The sequence below is a fragment of the Bufo gargarizans genome, chromosome 6 (genome assembly GCF_014858855.1).
Source record: "Bufo gargarizans isolate SCDJY-AF-19 chromosome 6, ASM1485885v1, whole genome shotgun sequence".
Lineage (NCBI taxonomy): Eukaryota > Metazoa > Chordata > Amphibia > Anura > Bufonidae > Bufo > Bufo gargarizans.
Genome location: NC_058085.1, coordinates 359455770 through 359476892, shown reverse-complemented (window position 1 = coordinate 359476892; position 21123 = coordinate 359455770). Strand labels below are relative to the sequence as shown.

Genomic DNA, 21123 nt, shown 5'->3' with positions numbered 1-21123 from the left:
GCTCCGTCCCCTCCAGAGGAATCTAGAAAATGGGAATCAAGTAGATTTCAAATAATCAGATGGTAAATAGATTGGGATCGTTTGAATAACATAAAGTAATTTTGGGAACCGCATGAGATTTTAACAGGCTGTTTCCTCCCCATCCAAGAGATGACAGGGTAATCATATTCTCGCAACAAGTGCTTCAGATCAGCAAGGAGTGGCACATAGTTTAATTGATAAAATTGTGAATGGAGTTTAGATGCTTCACCAATTTCTCAGAGTTCAAAAAGGGGGAGTGATAATTTTCTGTTGGTGAAGGACAGATATATTCAAAATTTCAGATTTGCCATAATTTTACTTTAAAGTCAAAGGTGACCAAAACATTCTAAGGCAACAACCATTTTAGGAAGGCTTCAGAGTCTTGTCTGGAGAATAGATTCAATGACTAGTGTAAAGAGAGAGGGTGATAAGGGCAGCCCTTCCTCGTACCATTGGAGATCATTGTATAAATGCTGGGGGCAGTTAACACTGTAGTGTGAACCGCATAAAAGACCAATTAACGCAGTCAAAGGCATTTTCTGTCTTTCTTAATGTCAAGATTCAAAATGGTCGATAGCTACAGAATAAAAGGGATCTTTGCCATCTTTTGGGATTAGTTATGTGCTTCGAGGGCCTGTTTTGGAAGGATGGTACTAGATAACAGGCAATTGCCCAGGGAAGTTAGGTGAGGGACAAAAATGTCCTGGCACGATTTATGGTACGCCAGAGGAAGCCCATCTGTCCAGGGCTTTTACCTGGTGGTAAACTGTACAAAAATAGTTTTGATCTCTGTGGGTGATGCAGGGAAGAGAAGGGAATGACATCGTCCCTCGAGTAAGGAGATTCAGAGACATGCGAGAAGTCCTACATTCGAAGCGGGAGAAGAAGCACGTACTGTATGTTGTATGATTAATTACATTAGGATTGAAAAGCTCTAACAATATCTACAGTAGATTTAACCAGAGTATTGGAGTTTGTCTGGATCACATCTATATGGGACTTTATCACTCGCTTAATCAGTGCTGACAAAAACTTTTCTCACTTATTGTCATGGGTGTAGACCTTTTGTTCAAAATAGATATGCTGTTTAGCCAATCTAGCATTTTAGACGCATTTTAAGTTTTATCTCGAAGCAGCAGAAGTTCTTCTTGAGTCATCTGTGCTTTAGTGTATGCGTGAATACGCTCCATCGCTGCAATTTGAACAAGTAGAGTCTACCGTGCCACTTTCCGAAGAGACTTTTTTATGGTGAGCACCCCAGGCAATAAGAATCCCACGATTTGAGTTTCCCAAACCACAGGCATCGGGGAGTCAGGCTACAAATTAGTCCTAAAGAAATCAAGTAGATGTTGCATGAGGTGCATACAGTAAGAGCTCTTATCTAGGAGAGATGCATTGGTGCACCAGTGCCATTCTTTGGGAGCCAAGTGTAAAATAGTAAAAATAGGGGCATGGTCAGATATAGTTATGTTGCCAATCCCTGCCGATTTAGAAAGAAGAGAAAAATGTAATGAAGCCTCTGAAAAGAGTGAAAGAAAGAGAAATCCCTGGAGGAAGAGTTGTGGTACCTCCGTTGAGCAGTAAATGCTATATTACGTTTACATGCAGTGCTAGACCTCTTGGAGGAAGTATCCAAGAAAGGATTCAGAGGAACATTCATGTCTCCACCTAGAATGATAGGATTTTCAGCAAAAATTGTAGGTGTCTCTAAGGTCCCCAGCAAGGAGTGTTGTGTTTTCTTTGTCAAGAATATTTGCATATCTCCTTGTAACTTGGTGGATTTAGGGGTGCCCATCTGCCCAGGGTCCCTTTCCCCTACATTTCCACGGCCAACATGCTGCTGAAAAGTCCTCATGCACACATTTGTGTGCCAGCCTTTCCTGTGCTGTGGACCGGTGGCACGGACAGAAAACCAACATAAGCACTCTGTAGGGCTTCCCCGGGCTTCTGATCTGTGCCTCCATTCTACATTGAACCATATCCTCTGGATTGAGGACCCATTCAAATGAATGGGTCCGCATCTGTTTCTGGGCCACAATACGGGCATGCACGGGCAACGGCCGTGTGATTAGGCCAAAGGTGGGATCTATATGTAGGAGCAGCAAGCAAGCAACTATCTCCAACAGAAGTTGGTCATATAATCATCTTACAGACACAATGGTCAACAGTAGCCAGAAAGTGGCCAACCCCTTTAAGCAATTAACACTGTTTTAATCTTAAAGGGGTTGTCTAAGGAAATTCCTTTTCAACTGCCCTATTATGGAATTTTGAATTATTAGGAGTCCCCCCCAATTCTGGACCTCTATAATTTAACCAGAGCTAGGAAGGCTAACAAAGATCATCTCTCTTCCCCCCCCCCCCCCATTCTAGAACTTGATAAGTCCTTCATTACAGGAATAGACCACTGAGTGATTTTAATGGGTACCATGCAATGTCTAGCTTCCCCTGTGATAGTGTGGCGCTGCAGGAGAACTAACACTTGCTGACCGGTTTCTCTGAAGATTACAGTAGAAATCACTCTATTTTTGGCATACCTCCCCAATTTTTGGACACTTGTTCACTGTGTGAAAGATCAATTTTTCCTAAATATTTAGTTTTTTTTATGCAATAGCGCAAAAACTATCCAAAAATAGAAATATCTAAAATCCAAATTGCTTCTAATAATGAAATGATATAAAAGGCAGGCTGCTAATATACAGATAGGAACCACGTTCTTGATCAATATTGTTAATGTAATAATGCAAATCTATAACTCGGATCAAAAAGAGGGACTTTGGTCAAAAGTAGGGACTGGACTATCCCTCCAAAAGAGGGACACTTGACAGGTCTGTTTTTGGGGTCTTTTTTTTTTAAAGGATTATAACTAGGGATGAGCAAATTGACTTCAGATGAAACATCCGGAGTCGATCGGCATAAAACTTTTTGAATACTGTACGGAGCGAGAGCTCATTACTTGGTTAAGATGAGCCGAAGTTATTACTTAACGAAGTCTCGCGAGACTTCGGGTAATAACTTCAAAAATTAATTTCTACTGTTAAAAACCTTTTCCCGAACTCTGGTTCGGTTCCAAGTCCCCCCCCCTCCTCCCACAAGGGAACCCCCACCGATCAGCTTTTTGAGAAGGCACCGGCGTTTACCAAGCGCAACGCCATACACTGTATAGTGGTTGTGCAATGAGCTGGACCACGGCATGCACTCTGATGACAAAATATGCAATGGCTGGGTCAGGTGTAAGTGGTCTATAGTTTTGTTCGTGACTCCAATTGCAGCGCGTGCAGGGTACAGTCACAGGGCCCTTTTTAAGGTGTTGTAACTCACACCCCAGGTTAGGAATGCCAGAGTGGTGTAATGTATCTGTATGGTAGTGGTAATGGTGTCAACGGTGTCTCCTACCTGGGTACGGCTAGACTCCTGGATCTTGGCTCGCTTGCAATAAATTGTGTGGTGCTAGTAGGAGTAATAGAGGGATTTGCAGCAGAAAGGGAGATCCAGACCTTGGGTAAAGTTCAAACTTGTCTTTACTGGTTGTAGCTTTCATCCAAGCAAGATACATCTTTAGTCTTAGGTCTCAGCAGGTAATGGCAATGGTTGGCAAGAAATTATCTTCTGCTCTCTCATGTACCTAGAGCTTTGCAGGAAAGGACGTCTGCTTGCAGCTCTAAAACTGTGGCAGGAATTTGGCTTCTGCACTGTCCATCTTCTGCTATATGGGGACTGACTAGCTGAGGAGAAATATGGCTTCTCCTGGGTTTCTTGTCTGTACTCACAGCTATCTTCACAGGTTATGCTTCTTCCTGGAACTGGAGTTGTCTGCTTGCTTATTCCAGCTGAGACTACAAGGCTGGTCAATGTTTCAGCCGAGACGAGATCCTGGCTGGATCCCTATATCTGGAAGCTCCTACACGCACAGCCTTCCCCTAGCAGGGGTGGCTGGCACACTAACTTAACTTCCTTCCCTCCCCATGAGGCAGGAAATGGGTGCAGTCCACTTTGCTCATAGAGAGGGGGGGTCTAAACTGGAATGTACTATTCCAGCCTAGAAACACTAAGCTGACTTTAACTCCTTGCTAACACCTTGCTGCCACCTGCTGGTGAACATTGAAATTACATCAACATACATTTAACAAGGTTTACAATGCACAGTTGTGAGGATATTAGATAGAATTACATTAGATGACAATGTAAAGGCTCTTGACAGATTGTAGCGGGGTAACAGAGTTTCGTAACAACTCCTGGGGTGTTACATTTGTGCTTGCTATCGCGGCTCGGCCCCAATCACTTCTATGGGGCTGAGTTGCGCCTAGTCCATGTAATTGATGAATGTGTCCTCACTTGGCCTAGAGAAAGTCCTGAGAAGGCCAATGCGCTACAGCGAGTGCTGGTGCCTTCTCAAACAGCTGATTGGCGAGTGTTCAGAGTGTCTGCTGTTGGCCCCCACAGATCAGATACTGATGACCTATCCAGAGAATTGGTCATCAGTATTCAAATCTCGGAAAACCCCTTTGGTTATATGTTTACATCTGCGCTGGAGCCGCTGTTACGGCGCCTTTACACGCGGCAGATTTTGTGGCCGAAAATTCCGATTTCTGCAAGCTCCATTAAGGTGAATGGAACTGATTTTTAGTCGCCACAAAATATGCCGCGTGTGAAGGCGCCCTTATGGAGTTCATTAGAAATGGCGGAGAGAATGCTGCATGCAGAACCTTCTCTCCATAAAAAAAATAAAAATCTCCTGGACGGATCCCATTATAATCAGTGCAGTCTGTTGGCGTCCATTCTCGTCAGTTATATGCCGGATACGGCACTTTCTTTTTTTCTCGTTCTGCTGCTATAATGGAAATAATTGCGCTGATGGGAACGGGTCCTTATCTGTATAGGAAAGCTGCAGAAATGCTTTTACACCGCTGCCTTTTAGGTGCACCTTTCTAGATTAACTTGCCTCCTCTGCCTCCTTAGATAATGAAGATGAAGAAGATGGAGATGTTGTTGATTCAGGATTTAACCCATACATGCCTGGGGTTCCTGGTCAGACCGAAAATCAAATTTCCAGACGTCTAACAAAAGGAAAGAAAACCAGGAGGATCCTGTCCAACAAAGTTCAAGATTTCCAAGTAATTTTGCAGGGACATGTGCTGTGTTTTAGACGAGGTGGGCTCAATCGGGCCATTGGCATTACAGTGAGGTGTCAGATAGAATACACCATTGCTGTGTAATTCCGAAAAGCAGAGCTTGTTACTTTTTATCTGATTGTGGATTTCATCACCACCTAGAAACTTTTTTTTTTATTTTTATTTTTTATTCTTTACATTTTTTTTTCCTTGACAGATCAGGATTCGAGTGATTGAAGGGCGGCAGTTGACTGGGAACAATATAAAACCTGTGGTGAAGGTCAGCGTAGCCGGACAGACCCACAGAACAAGAATCAAAAGAGGAAACAACCCCTACTTTGATGAGGTCAGTGGTTGAATCAAATCACTTTTGCAAAATCTACTGTACTTGCTGTTTTTGCGCCCTCTGGTGGTACAGCAATATAGCTGCAGTTAGAGATCTGTGCTGCAGCCTAAGGAATTTACAGGTCACATGCTGCTGATAATTAAATGCACATGCCCAGTGTCAAAGGTCACTGCATCAGATCTTTTTAGTTTCTGAAATTATTTAATTCTGTAATTAGGTTTAACATTTAAGACTTGTATGGGCATGTCTACAAAGGGGTTGTCCAGCATTAGAAACGGTGCTTTTCTGTTCCCAAAACAATGCCCAGCTAATGTGCCATGCTTCTATACCAGGCACAGCCCTATGCACAGTGGCACCGTTCCCAATCCAACAAAAACAGGATTATTTTGTTTTCCCTAATCCTGCACAACCCCATTAAAGGGGTTGTCACATCATAGACAATGGGGGCATATCGCTAGTGTCAGACTGTGCAGGGACACACACTATGGGCTCGTTCACACAAACTTTTTTTGCGTTCCGTATACAGGCCGTTTTTTTAGTTCCGTATAGGGACTGTTCATTTCAATGGTTCCTCAAAAAAAACTGAATGTACTCCGTATGCATTCCGTTTCCGTTCCGTTCACAGATAGAACATGTCCTATTACTGCCCGCAAATCATGTTTCGTGGCTCAATTCAAGTCAATGAGTCCGCAAAAAAACGGAACACATACGGAATGTACTTCCGTATCTGTTCCATTTTTGCAGAACAATCTATTAAAAATGTTATGCCCAGCCCAATGTTTTCTATGTAATTACTGTATACGCCATACGGAATGGAACAGGAAATGCTACTAAAACAAGAAAACTGAAAAAAAAAAAACTGCCCGCAGAACACAGAAAAAGCCATATGGTCGTGTGAACAAGCCCTAACTGGTAACACCCAGCTAGACCTTTATTGTAGACTGCTGCCAATTCATTCATAAACTTCTAGTAGGAACAATAAACGAATGGCACAAAACAGAGAATAGTTATTGCAAGTAGGTACAAAAGCAGACATGTTAAAAGCAGGGACAGGTTAGCTTTAAAGGGGTTTCCCCATGAATGGCATTTACCCTGCTTTCACACCTGAGCGTTTCTCAAACGCGCGTTTTTATGCGCGTTTTTATGCGCGTTTTTTGTAATGGTAAACGTGCGTTTGACGCGCGTTTGTGTCATTGACTGCAGTGTCCTATGGCCACAAACGCGCGTCAAAACGCCCCAAAGAAGCTCAAGTACTTGATTATGTGTCGGGCGTTTTACAGCGTGAAAAAATAGGAGTTGTAATTTATTAATAGGTGTTGTAACATGAATCTGTACACAGGGCAAATCCTTTCCCCAGGTGGTGAAGTATGAATGCTGGCAGAGTGGCAAAAAAAGGCACTCTTGTAATCTGGCAATTGTGGCAGTAGTAGCCACTGCGGGATACAGGTTTTAGAGGGACGTCTGACCACGACTTGATTAAGTGGGACAGGTGTTTTAACTGTAATCCCTCACAAGCAGCAAAGTTTGTAATAGCTGAAATAACAGGTTACCTTACTGACTCATATGTTTGGCCAGATTTTAAATTCCTATCTCGCTCGCTCTCTCTCGCTCGCGCTCTCTCGCTTGCGCAGAAACAGTAACTCACAGATATCTATTTAGTGTCTGGATCCTGAGGGCTAAAAAAAAGGAGCACATGGACTTGCGCCCTCTTTTCATTCACTAGGTACTCTCCACTTGTCTCCAGCTCTAGACAGGAATTCGGACCAGCCCACTCCTGCCAAAAGAGGAATAGGTTGATTTAACCCTGTCCCTGCCAACCATAACATGCTGGATGAACATTACATAACATACCATCACAGTACAAACCACTTGCAGATACCCCCTGGGGTACGGCACATGCAGCTTAGGACGTTAGTACTATAGGACTTGGCACGTATTGCAAATGACGCATCTACTGTGGTAGAGCTGTACAAATGATTTTCCAGCCCTATGTCATGTGTAATGTAGTAGTTTTTTTTTTTTTATTGAACAGCTTTTTTTCTACAATGTGAACATGACCCCATCAGAGCTGTTTGATGAATCGGTAATACTGCGGGTAAGTGACATATTTTCTTATGATTTTAGTATGAGATTTTCAATTTCACGATTGAATATATAATCCTGTTTTTTCTCTAATACATAGTTGTTCAATTCCGGCTCGATAAGAGCTGACAGCATGATCGGAGAATTTAAGGTAAATGATATATCGTGTTTAATACATTAAAGCGTTATTTCTGTTCTCCCAAATTTTGATGCCATTTTTTTTAATTTTTGCCCCGTCGCCTCACTTTATTATATATAGTCAATTTCTCAGTGGACAGGAGTAGTCTAGTCCCGCCAGCGTGTCACCATATTGAAAAGACCTTGAGGTCCCATCCACACGGGGCAGATAAGATGTATAGGCAGAGCAAGGTGAATGGGATTTTACAAAATCTAATCTTCTTGCTGCAGAAAAAATCTATGACCCATGTGGAAATTGACATTACTTTACATTCCCCATATGTCTACTTCATGTTTGAATAATTTTGGGAATGAGATTTTATTTTGGGGGGATGTTACAAGGCTTAGAAGTTTAGAAGCAAATCTTGAAATTTTTCTGAAATTTTCAAAAACCCACTTTTTAGGGACCAGTTCAGGTCTGAAGTCACTTTGCGAGGCTTACATAATAGAAACCACCCAAAAAGACCCCATTCTATAAACTACCCCCCCCCCCCCCAAGGTATTCAAAACTGATTTTACAAACGTCGTTAACCCTTTAGGTGTTCCAAAAGAATTAATGGAAAATAGAAATACAATTTCAAAATGTCACTTTTTTGGCAGATTTTCAATTTTAATAATTTTTTTTCCAGGTACAAAGCAAGGGTTAACAGCCAGACTCGATATTTATGGCCCTGATTCTGTAGTTTACAGAAACGCCCTATATGTGTTCGTAAACAGCTGTACGGGCACACGGCAGGGCGCAGAAGGAAAGGAATGCCATACGGATTTTGGAAGGCAGTTTTTTTTTTTGACACCATGTGACATTTGAAGCCTCCCTGATGCACCCCTAGAGTAGAAACGCCCAAAATGTGGCCCCATTTTAAAAACTATGGGATAGGGTGGCAGTATTGTTGGTACTAGTTTTAGGGTACATATGATTTTTGGTTGCTCTATATTACACTTTTTTTTAAGGCAAGATAACAAGAAATAGCTGTTTTGGCACAGTTTTTTATTTTTTGTTATTTACAACATTCATCTGACAGGTTAGATCATGTGATATTTTTATAGACCAGGTTGTCACGGATGCGGCTATACCTAATATGTATACTTTTTTATTTATGTAAGTTTTACACAATTAATATAAAAAAATATAAAAAAAAACATGTTTTAGTATCTCCCATATTCTGAGAGCCATAGTTTTTTCAGTTTTGGGGCGATTACTTTGGGTAGGGTATGATTTTTTTTTTTTTTTTGCGGGATGAGATGACTGTTTGGCACTATTTTGGGGTGAATATGACTTTTTGATCGCTTGCTATTACACTTTTTGTGATGTAAGGTGACAAAAAATTGTTTATTTAGCACAGTTTTTATTTTTTACGGTGTTCATCTGAGGGGTTAGGTCATGTGATATATTTTATAGAGCCGGTCGATACGAACACGGCGATACCAAATATGTATATTTTTTTTTTTTTTTTTTTTTTTTTTTTTTAATGTAAGTTTTACACAATAACTAAAACAATTAAAACAAAAAAAATTGTTTTAGTGTCTCCATATTCTGAGCCATAGTTTTTTTTTATTTCCGGCCTGTGAGATCAAGGGGGCTGGACCTCACAGGCTCTTCACCGGAAGGCAGCGCAATTCCTTCCTTAGACATTGCGCTGCCTTCCATGCCATCGGGTCCCCCCTACAGCCGCATGGGGACCCGATGGCACGTACTTGCACACTATAGTAAAAGGTGCCGGCCTATGCGCACTCCCATGATCCTGGCCACCAGGTCCTGTGGAGATAGAAGTGTGGTTAGCGTGAAATCCTCTCTAAGGCCCATAGTAACAGACCCTGAGGACAAAATGGGAGATTTATCAAAGCCAGTTTAATTGCTCATGGCAACCAATCAGATTACTCCTTTCATTTTCCAAAGGAGCTTTGAAAATGAAAGGTGGAATCTTATTGGTTGCTATGGGCAACTAAACCAGTTTTCCTTTACATTGGTTCATACCTACCAGCATTTGAGTTGGTAAAATCAGGGCCTAGGAGCCTGATAATGCCCCTGACCTGCCCAGAAACAACTATTTGTGGCCAGGGTTTGCGGTAGTCCCGCTCATTTTCGACGGGACAGCGCAAATTGGGGACAGTCGCAGCAGATTTGGGACAGTTGGCAGCTATGCTAGTTCTGATAAATCTTCCCCATGTTTTTTACGGTCTGACTCAATTTCTGTAGAAGGAATACACTTTCTACTGATTAACAAACCTTTGTTTTAGGCCAGAGCTTGAGGCCACACTTTAGTCCTGCGATGTTGGATGCGGCCTGGTCCATGCAGGGCTTGTATATGGAAGGTTGTACATGGAACCAATCACAACACAGCTTTAAAATTTTCAGTGTAGGAAATGAAAGCTGCGCACTGATTGGTTGCTATGGGCAACAGGGTCAGTTTTTCTTAAGACAGTTTCGATAAGGCGATTCTCGGCTATATAGAATTTATTACCATATCCTGTATGTGATCACCTACTGTGTCCACTGCCTGTAGGTGGCCATACACATTCAGTAGCGGTCTGCTGAAAGCTCGTTTGGAGATGGGAATACGCCACTGCAGCTAGTCTCCCCGAAGAACAAAGAATCGGGCCTGTTTGGTCCTTTTTGAAGCTTGAAGGCGGCCGAACATCCAATACACATTCGATGGTCTTGCCGGGCTGTGTATGACCACTTAAAGAGACCGTTTAAACAGTGTCATTTGTGCCGGAGTTTTGACACTGACACGGCCACCAAAACTGTGGCGGCAGCTGCGTGGTTTATTCAGTGGTTTTGTTTCAATAGAAGCAGTGCTGAGGCTCAAAGAACCGTGGCTTGAAGCCACGGCCACACAGAGAAGGAACATGTCCCTCTCCATGTTTTGGTGTTGTTTTAAAGAGGACCTTTCATAGGATTATGGGTTACAAACTGGCATGCTTACCAGATAGGGCGGCCCCTACAGATGCCAGCACTTTTTTATTTATTTTTGCTAAAATACCCCTCCCGGCGCTGTCCCCCACAGTTTTTGGCACTTGTTAGGTACAGGGAGGAGGAGACGTCAGGGTTTCTCAATGGGCGTCTCCTTCTCCCTGCAGCACGGTCCAATCACAGCGGAGAACGTCACAGCCAGGAGGAAGGTGAGCTGTTTTTTCTCCGTCTGTGACGCTCTCCGCTGCGATTGGACCGTGGTACAGCCAGGGAGAAGGAGACTCCCATTGAGAAACCCTGATGTCTCCTCCTCCCTGTACCGATACTCTAAATTAACATATGAGGCGCCAAAAACAATGGGGGACACATCGCTGGAACGAAGGGGTATTTTAGAAAAAAAATAAGTGCTGCCATCTGTAGGGGCGGCCCTATCTGGTAAGCATGCCAGTTTGTAACCCATAATCCTATGAAAGGTCTTTAAGCTGCCATTCCACCAACAAACCCCAGTGTGGACTCCTATTGAAATGCATGGGAGGCAGAAACCATGCAGCCGCCAGAGATATTTCGGTTATGGCAAAATACGCTGTGTAAACAGCCCCTAATGGAGTTGTCCGGAGATATAGATCTATCTATATATCTATCTGATCAGTGGGGGGCCGGCCCCCCACACTCACTGGCTGATCAGCCATTCTGCAGTAGCTCCGCAGCCAGTTGTGGGCGCCAGAACTACACAGCACAATCTGTTGTGTAGTGGATGCAGCTGGTTACTGCAGCTCCGGTCCCATTCACTTCAGTGCAGTAACCACTGCTGCTTTGAAGAATCTCATAGGCAAGGGCGAGGAGTGTCAAACCCCCGCCGATCAGATATTGAGGTTAGGCCATCAATATAAAAATCCTTGAGAGCCCCTTTCAGAATTCCCCCCCCCCCCCCAACCACCTATAGAAATGCATAGTAAATATAATAGCAGTAGATTGCCCGATTATCAGTACATTTTATTAACCATATTTGTTGTTTCTTTTTATTAGCTTGATATCGGCTTTATATACGATGAACCCAGTAAGTTTTTTTAATTTATTTATTTTATTCCCTTTTTAATTGAAATTTTAAGTGGCCGGTGAACACATGTATAGTAGATGGTGAAATAGTAGTAATTATTGGATGTTTTTATTATAGGTCATGCTGTTATGCGAAAATGGGTTCTCCTTCATGATCCTGAAGACTTGAGCTCTGGAGCCAAAGGATACCTAAAAGTCAGCATGCTTGTTATAGGCACTGGAGATGAGCCCCCTGTGAGTACGGATTTTCTGAATACAATAATCCAGAAGCTGATGATCTGATGCTTGATTTATAATGATGACCGTTCAATGAACCCCTGGTCGACTATCAGCTGCGTAGTTCTAAAAAAAAAACTGTTCTGATGTATAAAGATGCGTCCTAGTATAAATCACACCGAGTATTGGGGAATTTTGTGCTGCAAAAAGTCCAGGATAATATGTGCCAATAGAAACCAGTCTCCATTAATCGCATCAAACCAATTTTATCATCCTCCCAAAACATATCGACATATGTTTCCTTTTCCTTTTATCGCTGTATTGATGCTGAATTACGTAACAAGATTCAGGGCAGGATTTGTCCATACTTGGCGTATCTGGTGTTCTGCGTTCCATGCGGTCACGTGATGCACCCATGACATCATCACATGGTGATGTGTGAGATCTTGCAGAATCTTGGGCGGGCCTTCGGACACCATGGTTACGTAAACGCAGCCGGCAAAGTGTAGGAGGACGCATGCGTGGCTGCCCTCCATTCATTTCTATGGGGCCACCGAAAATGGCTGAGCCAGCTATTTTCTCGCCATTTCTATCAGCACCATAGAAATTTTATGGGAGCGGTAGCCGTGTAAAAGCGCAGTGCGCTCCCCTTTTAATGGAGACTGGTTTCTCTTGGCGCACATGATCTTGGATTTTCCAGCACAAAATTCTCCAATACCCAGTGGGATTTCTATTTAGACTTATCTCTGTACATCAGAACAGGGTTTTGGATAGTGGTGTCTTGTGAGCCTTTAGTGAGTGCGGTTGCAAGCCCCTCCAACCTCTGTCAGGACTAAGAATACCCTAGGGCTAGTCTGTTGCGTGTATGTGTATGTATGTATGTGTGTATATATATATATATATATATATATATATATATAATATATATATTACACACACACATACCTATGATGGTGCATTACATTCTTTAGATGGAGAAAAGAGAAAAAGATAATGAAGCTGATGATATTGAAAGCAATCTCCTCCTTCCTACTGGAGTGGCACTGAGATGGGTGACCTTCTTACTTAAGATCTACAGAGCTGAGGACATCCCACAGAGTAAGTAATGGGACATATCTAAGGGTCCAGAGGTGTAATAAAGAACCATGGGGCTCCATAACAAAACTTGGCATGGGGCCCTACTCCACCATGTCCAGTTTCAGCAGCAAGTTCAGGAAAAGCTTATGGTTGGTTTCCCTAAAGCACAGAACTGATGCAAATAGTTTTGTGATAGTACATAGATAATGAGCACAGTGATGTCACAGCACAGGGATAATGAGCACAGTGATGTCACAGCACAGGGATAATGAGCACAGTGATGTCACAGCACAGGGATAATGAGCACAGTGATGTCACAGCACAGGGATAATGAGCACAGTGATGTCACAGCACAGGGATAATGAGCACAGTGATGTCACAGCACAGGGCTCGAGGTAACAATACGAATTGAGGTAAAATGTAGAATGGGGACAAATTACCTTTTGAAGTGGAGATGAGCCCCCTTAGTTGAGTCCCACCGCTCATGTAAGGATCATTTGCATTCCATCAGCAAGGTCATATTTACCATAGAGGTGCCAATGTGGCTGCTGTAGGCCCCTGAAGATAGAAGGCCCAATACTGATTACCCATGTCACTTGTAGAAATGACCTACACACACTCGCAGGGTTTAGTAGCTACTTGCATCCTCCATGTAATAACAATTCTGGAACATAATGAAATGGAGATCAAGGTGAGAAACTTTGCTGAACACACAGACGGCACGAAAGTTGTGGTAAGTGACTTGCTTTCTTGACAAGCCTGCACCTGATATTGCACAGTCATGGTCTAGGGCTTGTGTACACCTAGGCTGTAGACCTGTATAATGTAAAGTTATGCAGCTTTCTGTTATACTCTTAATTTAAATTCCTCAACCGTTTCAAGATCTCTGTTTGCCGCCTGCAAATAGACATTAAAGGGGTTTTCTGGGAATTCTCTGGATAGTTACATTGTTCATACAGTTAAAAAAAAAATAATAATCCATCAAGTTCAACCAAGGGATAGGTGGGGACGCGAATCCCAGATGGATTGGTGATCCGTATCTGATTGTGGGGGTCTGACACCCGGGACCCTCTGCAATCGGCTGTTTGAGTAGGCATTAGTGCTAGCAGTAGCACTGCGTCCTTCTTGCAGCTTTGCCTAAGCCATGTGATGTCATTAGTGTTAGGCGACGCAAGCTTCGGATGTTTCATCTGAAGTCACTTTGTTCAAAACTTCGGAATAATACTGTACGGAGATCAGTCTCTGTACAGTATTAGAATGTATGGGCTCCGATGAGCCGAAGTACGTGACTTCGTTGAATAGCTTCGGTAGTTGATTTTTGTGGAAAACCGCTTTAAAAACTTGAACTCAAACTCTGCTTCGGTTCCGAAGCTCATCTGAGCCCATACATTCTAATACTGTACGGAGACGGATCTCCATACGGTATTATTCTGAAGTTTTGAACGAAGTGACTTCGCATGAAGCATCGGAAGCTCGCTTCGTGCAACACTGGATGTCATGTTTATTGGTCCCATGGCCTAGGCACAGTTCAGCCCCATCGCATCTAGTTAATACGATGGTCAAATGTATGGCGCTGAGAGAAGGTGTGGTGCTACTGCGAGCTCTCAAACAGCTGCTCGGTGGGAGTCCCAGCTTTTGGCCCCCACCAATCAGATAATGATGATCTATCCAGAGAATAGGTCATTAGTTAAAATTCTGGAAAAGCCCTTTAATGGTTTACATTCACAGGCTAATGATAAGTGCAGGGCTTACCAGTATACAGGTCTCATGAGCTGTGCAGGACATTGAGCAAGGCAGGTTTACAGTTACAAAAAATTTCGTCATTTTTGTTTCATTCAGACAGCAAGCAGGTATCTTAAAAATGAATTAAAATACTGTAATTGTAATCTCTCCTCACTGGTATTTCTTTCTTTAGTGGATGATGCATTTGCGCAGTCAGTTAAGGAACTTTTTGGCGCAGACTCGGATAGGAAAAATTTAGTTGACCCATTTGTGGAAGTGGGCTTTGCTGGGAAGAAGGTAAAACCATAATGGGTAACTACAAAGAATATAATTTCTGTGTGGATTGGTCTCCTCTTTCTCTAACACTTTATTTTATTTTTTAATTTTTTTTTAAGGTCTGTACAAAAACAATTGAAAAAAATGCTAATCCAGAATGGAACCAGGCGGTCAATCTTCAGATCAAGGTGAGATCTCTTAAATTGCATAGAAAATCTTTGGGTACAAAGTATATACGTGTAATACATGGACCTGTACTTGTCTCTTGCAGTTTCCGTCTATGTGTGAGAACATAAGGCTCACTGTATTTGACTGGTAAGTGACTGCGAGCTCCCAGGAGGGTAAGGAGTCACACGTAACACTCACTAGCAGTATTCTGGCAGTGGAGATTTACATCCCAGCTCCGTTGCATTAAAGGGGTTGTCTGAGTTATGGAAAAATGATGGCGGCAATCAAGGGCGTTGCTAGAGTCTCAAAAGATCCGGGGCCCAAGCCCCAATGTATATGGCCCAATTCTGTAAGTCTACCAATATTCCTCCGTTTACTGTCCTCAGAATATATAATTCCTCAGCCCCTCCACCATACAGTCCATCACACCATCTCTCAAGCCCCGTCCAATATACAGTCCCATGTAAATAACATCCTCCTCTATCTACAGCCCCCTCCAAAATACAGTTACATGTTAAAAAAAATCACCCCCTCAATATTCAGTACCATGTAAATAACATCACTCCCTCCCCCAGGCACCTTCAACATACAGCCCCGTGTAAATACAATTACCCCCTCCCCAGCCACCTCCAACATGCAGTGCCATGTAAATAGCATTACCCCTCAACCTTCAGTCCCATGTAAAAGACTTCCCTCCCTTCAACCCGATCATACATTCCCAGTTAAATAACTACCACTCCCAACATTGCTCTGCCTCTCACATGGAGTAATCTACCCCTTCACTTACCTCTCCTCATGTAGCAGACATCACCACAGCTTCTTCCACCAGGTCTTCTCCTCTTCACTGCCGTCCTCTCCTGCACTCGTCACATGATGGTGACATCATCACGGGTCCTTTTCAGGTACGAAATTTAGAACTGATCACATGGGCTGTGAGGTAATCACAGGTCCTTCAGCTCTTGCACGGAATTAGATTCAAGGCCCCGGGCCCCGAATGTTTTAACCTAGCAACTCCCCTGGCAGCAATATATAACTGAGCTAAGCAAGTTTTAGGTAAAAAAAAAAAAAGGGAGTGAATAGAAGTCTGCCCTGAATGACATGTCTGCCTGCTGGGATACTCGGCAGCATGTTGTATTTGTAGGACTACAAATCCCATCTGTACAAGGACACTGCTGATACACACAGGATCTTCCCCCTACCTGTTCTTGTGCAGAACTCCTCTAGTCTGTGAGCTCCTGTGCCCAGCATTTGTCTCCTCATTGCCTGCAGCTACTCAGTAAAGCCTTCAGCCCTAAGTCTGTGCAGCTGAAGGGGTTAAGAATCCAGTGAGAGAGCAGACAGCAGTTACAAGCTGTTACATTTGATTATTTAGAAACATGCAAAGAACAAAAAAATAACTGACAACCCCTTTAATACGTTTTGTAGTCTTTCATTATGGGCAGCTGTGTCATGGGATCACCTGTCTGACCCTCCGTCCAGACCAGTGTAAAACAGAAGTTCAATCTTTCCTGTGCAGCTGACTTCCTGTGAATACAAGATTACATAATTTATTACTTATTAAATCCCTCTTGGCAGCTATCAGACACCTTCTCATCTGCCTTCATCCAACTTGTTCTTTTTTTTATGTCTCCATGCATACCACAGTGCTGCTAGAGATATCATTTGTGTTGTATCTAAGGGACCATTACTGCAGTGATATAGTAGGTGGGCCCATACAGTGAACAGCACTGTCTGTCTATATTGCCTGTGAGTGCGGTGTGCAGAATCCCCAGAGTATTTTTATGAGCAGTAGCTTCACACTGCTTCCCCTGCCATCTGCTTGTTGAAGCAGACAGGGAGAAACTATCAGATGCAGGAGGCAGTGGAGACAGGCTGAAGTTGCATGGAATGGGACTACACTGAAACTCTGCAGTTCTGTGTCGGTGATCTATCACTTACTGCCCTCAGGACTCGGAGCAGGTGCAGTGTGATCAGACTCCACCCCCTCTGTCTCTGCAAAGCCAGAGGCATAATGATAAATGTAAGGTGCATTAGGAGAAGTACATTAAAGGGAAAGAAGGAGCCAAGATGGCAGACAACCCACGTATAGCAAATCTAAGACAAACACAAGGCATACACAAGAACCTCTACTTTATTCTTTAATTGGTCACTGTACCTTCAACAAACTTTGCACATGAGAATATAAGAAACTTTGTAATAGGTCATCCCATGCTAATATTATTGGCTGAATTGGTCTTGAGAGAGAACATGGACTGCCAGCTCAATGAAGGATCAGATTTCATGCTGCCCATAGAAGTCTATAGAGAGGGGGTGAGGAGGAGTTAGAGGGAAAAATACCTATTTTTTATTTATTTTTTTATGCTAAGATATATTATAAAGTTACTTATATTCACATGTACTATTGATTTATGCAATGTTTGTTGAAAGTACAGTGACTGTTCAATAGCAGCATATACTGCATGATAGAGACAAAAGCTTGCACTCGAGTGCTTCTTTAGGCCTCCTCCACATGTCCATGTCTGTTACATCCGTGAAAAAAAGCGTACAGGTTTCATCCATGAAGATGTCCGTGAAGGTTCTATGGTTGGTCCGTGTGAGAGGGACATTGCTCAGCTGAAAATTAATTTCCAAAGAATCGCCTATCAGTCTTCAGTGAAGAACGGACATAACACGGATGCCATCTTTGTTGAGTCCGTGATTTTCACTGACCCATAGACTTCCATGGGCGTGCTTGGTCCACATAATGGATCAAAGTAGTGCATGTCTCCGTGATTTCTTTTTAATGACCCACGGTCAGTAAAAAAAAAATAATACTTAAATCTGAACAGACACATTTAAATAAATAGGTACACGTGTTTAACGTCAGTTAAAAAACGGAAATGTGGACGAGGCCTGATACAGAACTGGAAAAATGTTTTCTTAGCTATTTGATTTTATTTTGGCTAGATATTATAATTGGTAGTGGTAGTATTAGTGTTATCATTGCTACTATTAGGTTATTTTTATTATTACAGTATGTCTTTATTTTAAAGTCTTTTTTGGCACAGGGAACCATTTAATCTTGACTTTTTTTATATAATTTTTTTTAATCTTCTATCTCTATTCAGGGACAGACTTACCAAGAATGATGCAATTGGATCAACTATTCTGAGTTTGTCTAAAATCGCTGCATCAGGTGGTGATATTGAAGGTGAGACCAGAATTATTCAATTAGGCAGATTCAGAGCTTATTGATTTCTATTATTACATATTTCTGATCAGTATGACACAAGCATTGTGTATTTTGCCAATGCAGCCACAGCAAGTCAAAATCTATGAAGTAATGTCTCTTCCCAAAATCCTGCAGAGATGCATTATTCTTGGCATTGAAAAATGCTTGTATACTCAGAGATTAGTCCCAGTTCACACTAGCATTAAGGCAGGGCATATTCTTTTTATCTGTAGTGTGCATTATTTTATTGCTCTTGTGAAATTGGTCTATAGCTAGTTAACATTACAAGTTCAGATCTGTAAGCTGTAGGTTGCAGAAATGATCGCTGATCCTGACCAAGGTGGTAAATATAATGGATCACATATGTGGTATGTCTTATGTCCCTAATTATGGGTGCTTTCTATCTACCCTCTTGTGGCATAGCCTTCTCTAAAAGGGCAGAAGACTGTCCAAAAGTATTCACCAATATATTATTTTTTTTTTTTAAATGACCCTTCACTTTTTCGCAAAAATAATGACTGAATATGGAGGGGGATTCTATTTATTCATTGGAACCTCAACTTTATTATTTATTATTATTGTTTCTTATTTTTAAGGGGTTTTCCAGGATTCCTCTATTTGTGACCTATCCTCCGGAAAGATCAGTATCTGATTGTTGGGGGTTTGACGCCTGGCACCCCCACTGATCAGCTGTTTGAGGAGACACTGGTGCTCTATTGACCGCTGCGGCTGCCTCCACAGCTAACCTAGCACAATGCCGCACATTGTATAGTGGCTGTGCTTGGTATTGCAGCTCAACCAAATTTCTTTGAACAGGACTGAGCTGCAGCTAGGCCACGTCAGCGATGAAAGTGAAGTTACTGGTCTAAGAACAACTGATTGGTGGGGGTGCTGGGAGTTGGACCCCTGCCGATCAGATATTGATGACCTATGCTGAGGGTAGGTCACCAGTATATGAATTCTGGAATACCCCTTTAATCTTTCTCATCTATGGCATCTTGGGCTCTGTTCACATCAGCCTTGTGGTTTCCTTTAAGTGGAAAACCCAATGCAGTGCCAGATCCATTGCATGATGGACCACAAGGCACCCAATGGACCCCTCTGACTTATGGTTTCTGTTGCGATGTTGGATTTAATTCATTTATTCCCCTGCTCATTCTGGGCTTTGAAGTCCAGGAGGCGGCCCTATCAGTTATTGACAGCTCTCTCTGTATGCACAGTCATAGAGGGAAGGCTGTCAATCACTGATGGGACCGCGTCCTGGACTTCATAGCTCAGAATGAGCAGGAATTTAAATGAAACACAAGTTTTAATGAATCTTTTCCCTATATAACACTACAGATCACTCTGCTCATCTCCTCCTGCTCTATAACGTGCTGCCTTCAGCTTAGACACCATGTTCAATGTGACAGGTTCCCTTTAAATGTTTTACCGACTTTTTCTTATTTCTTCTTCCAAAGGTTTGGCTTGATGTTCATGTTCTACCCTTTTCAGGAGATATTATTGGGCATTTTTCTTTGTATTGAATTGTGTTCGACATGTACTATTTAACCCTTTTCTTTTTGTGATAGACAGTGAGACTACGGGAGTTGGGTCTACAGCACTGGAAGGTGTATACCGTGGTGTGATTTTGAATTTGATTTGATTTTTGCAACCCACTGCCCAAACTGTGACTCCATCATTGGGTCCTGATCAAAAAGTGAATTACTTTTTTAGATTTCTCTTCAGGAAAATACAGTTTTGGCACTGGAACCTGCATGAACGTTGCTGCTTAATTATGCATGGACAATCTTTCTATGTCTTTGGCTTGTCTTATAGCAGTCCTATAACTGACTGGATCATGTAGTGTGCAGAATCCATGTTGCATTACATGGTGCCCTTGTGCCACACCCGGTTTGGCATTGCCAGCTTTTTTGTACCCTCTACACTTCTCCCCGTTGAGATATCTTAATGCCCATCCCCACTACTAGAATACCCTGTATATGCAAATACCCACACACCAGGCCATTTACAGTCTGACTTGGGGAACATTGCCACACAGGCCAGCACTTCTGGAGATGCAGCATTGGCTCCATAACTACATCTGATTCTGAATCAAAACTTCTACAGATATAGCAGAGTTAAATTTGCTAATTAGCCTTTTTGCCTGACCGAGTCCACGTCTGAGAATGTCTGAAGTATATGCACTTCAAATAGGTTTTCCTAGGCTAGACATTAATGTCCTACCGATAGGCTAAATACATGCAGCATGCTCAGCTGTTTTTGTATTTCCCATAGACTACAATGAAGACTGCCACCTCAGTATACCTTGTATTTTATTAATTTAATTCTCTGCTTTTTCCATGCTGTAGTCCAGCGGGTGGGCCTACTCGGGGATTGAGCTATCTCTGCGTGCATAGTCATACAGGGCATAGGACCGCCCACTGGACTCCTAAGTATAAAAAGTGCAGAGATTTAAATGAACAAAATGTAAGTTAGGCCTCATGCACGTGACGTTGCTCCTTTTTGTGGCCGTGCAAAAAAAATAACAATAAAAAAAAAAATAGAACATGTTCTATTGTCCATTTTGCGGACAAGAATAGGCATTTCTACAATGGGCAGCCTGTTCCTTTCCGCAAATTGTGGTATGCACATGGCTGGCATCCGTGTCTTACATATCCGCAATTTGCGAACTGCAAAACACTGCGCGGTTGTGTGCATGTAGCCTTATATTGAATATTTTCATGCTCTCAATCACACACCATGTTCA

General features: G+C 42.5%; 1 protein-coding gene across 8 annotated transcripts in view; it reads left to right on the top strand.

Moving 5' to 3' along the window:
- Positions 1-21123, top strand: part of MYOF (myoferlin) — a 187964-nt gene that overhangs the window by 78651 nt on the left and 88190 nt on the right. For 3 of the 8 annotated variants that reach the window (XM_044297273.1, XM_044297272.1, XM_044297276.1), the window contains exons 6-17: positions 4978-5132; positions 5347-5475; positions 7508-7570; positions 7658-7708; positions 11675-11705; positions 11823-11938; positions 12892-13018; positions 14913-15016; positions 15115-15183; positions 15267-15310; positions 18271-18353; positions 19946-19996. In XM_044297273.1, the coding sequence (XP_044153208.1) occupies positions 4978-5132; positions 5347-5475; positions 7508-7570; positions 7658-7708; positions 11675-11705; positions 11823-11938; positions 12892-13018; positions 14913-15016; positions 15115-15183; positions 15267-15310; positions 18271-18353; positions 19946-19996 (1023 nt within the window). The remainder of the gene's footprint in view (positions 1-4977; positions 5133-5346; positions 5476-7507; positions 7571-7657; positions 7709-11674; positions 11706-11822; positions 11939-12891; positions 13019-14912; positions 15017-15114; positions 15184-15266; positions 15311-18270; positions 18354-19945; positions 19997-21123) is intronic. The other 5 variants (XM_044297274.1, XM_044297275.1, XM_044297278.1 and 2 more) reach the window with 2 other exon arrangements.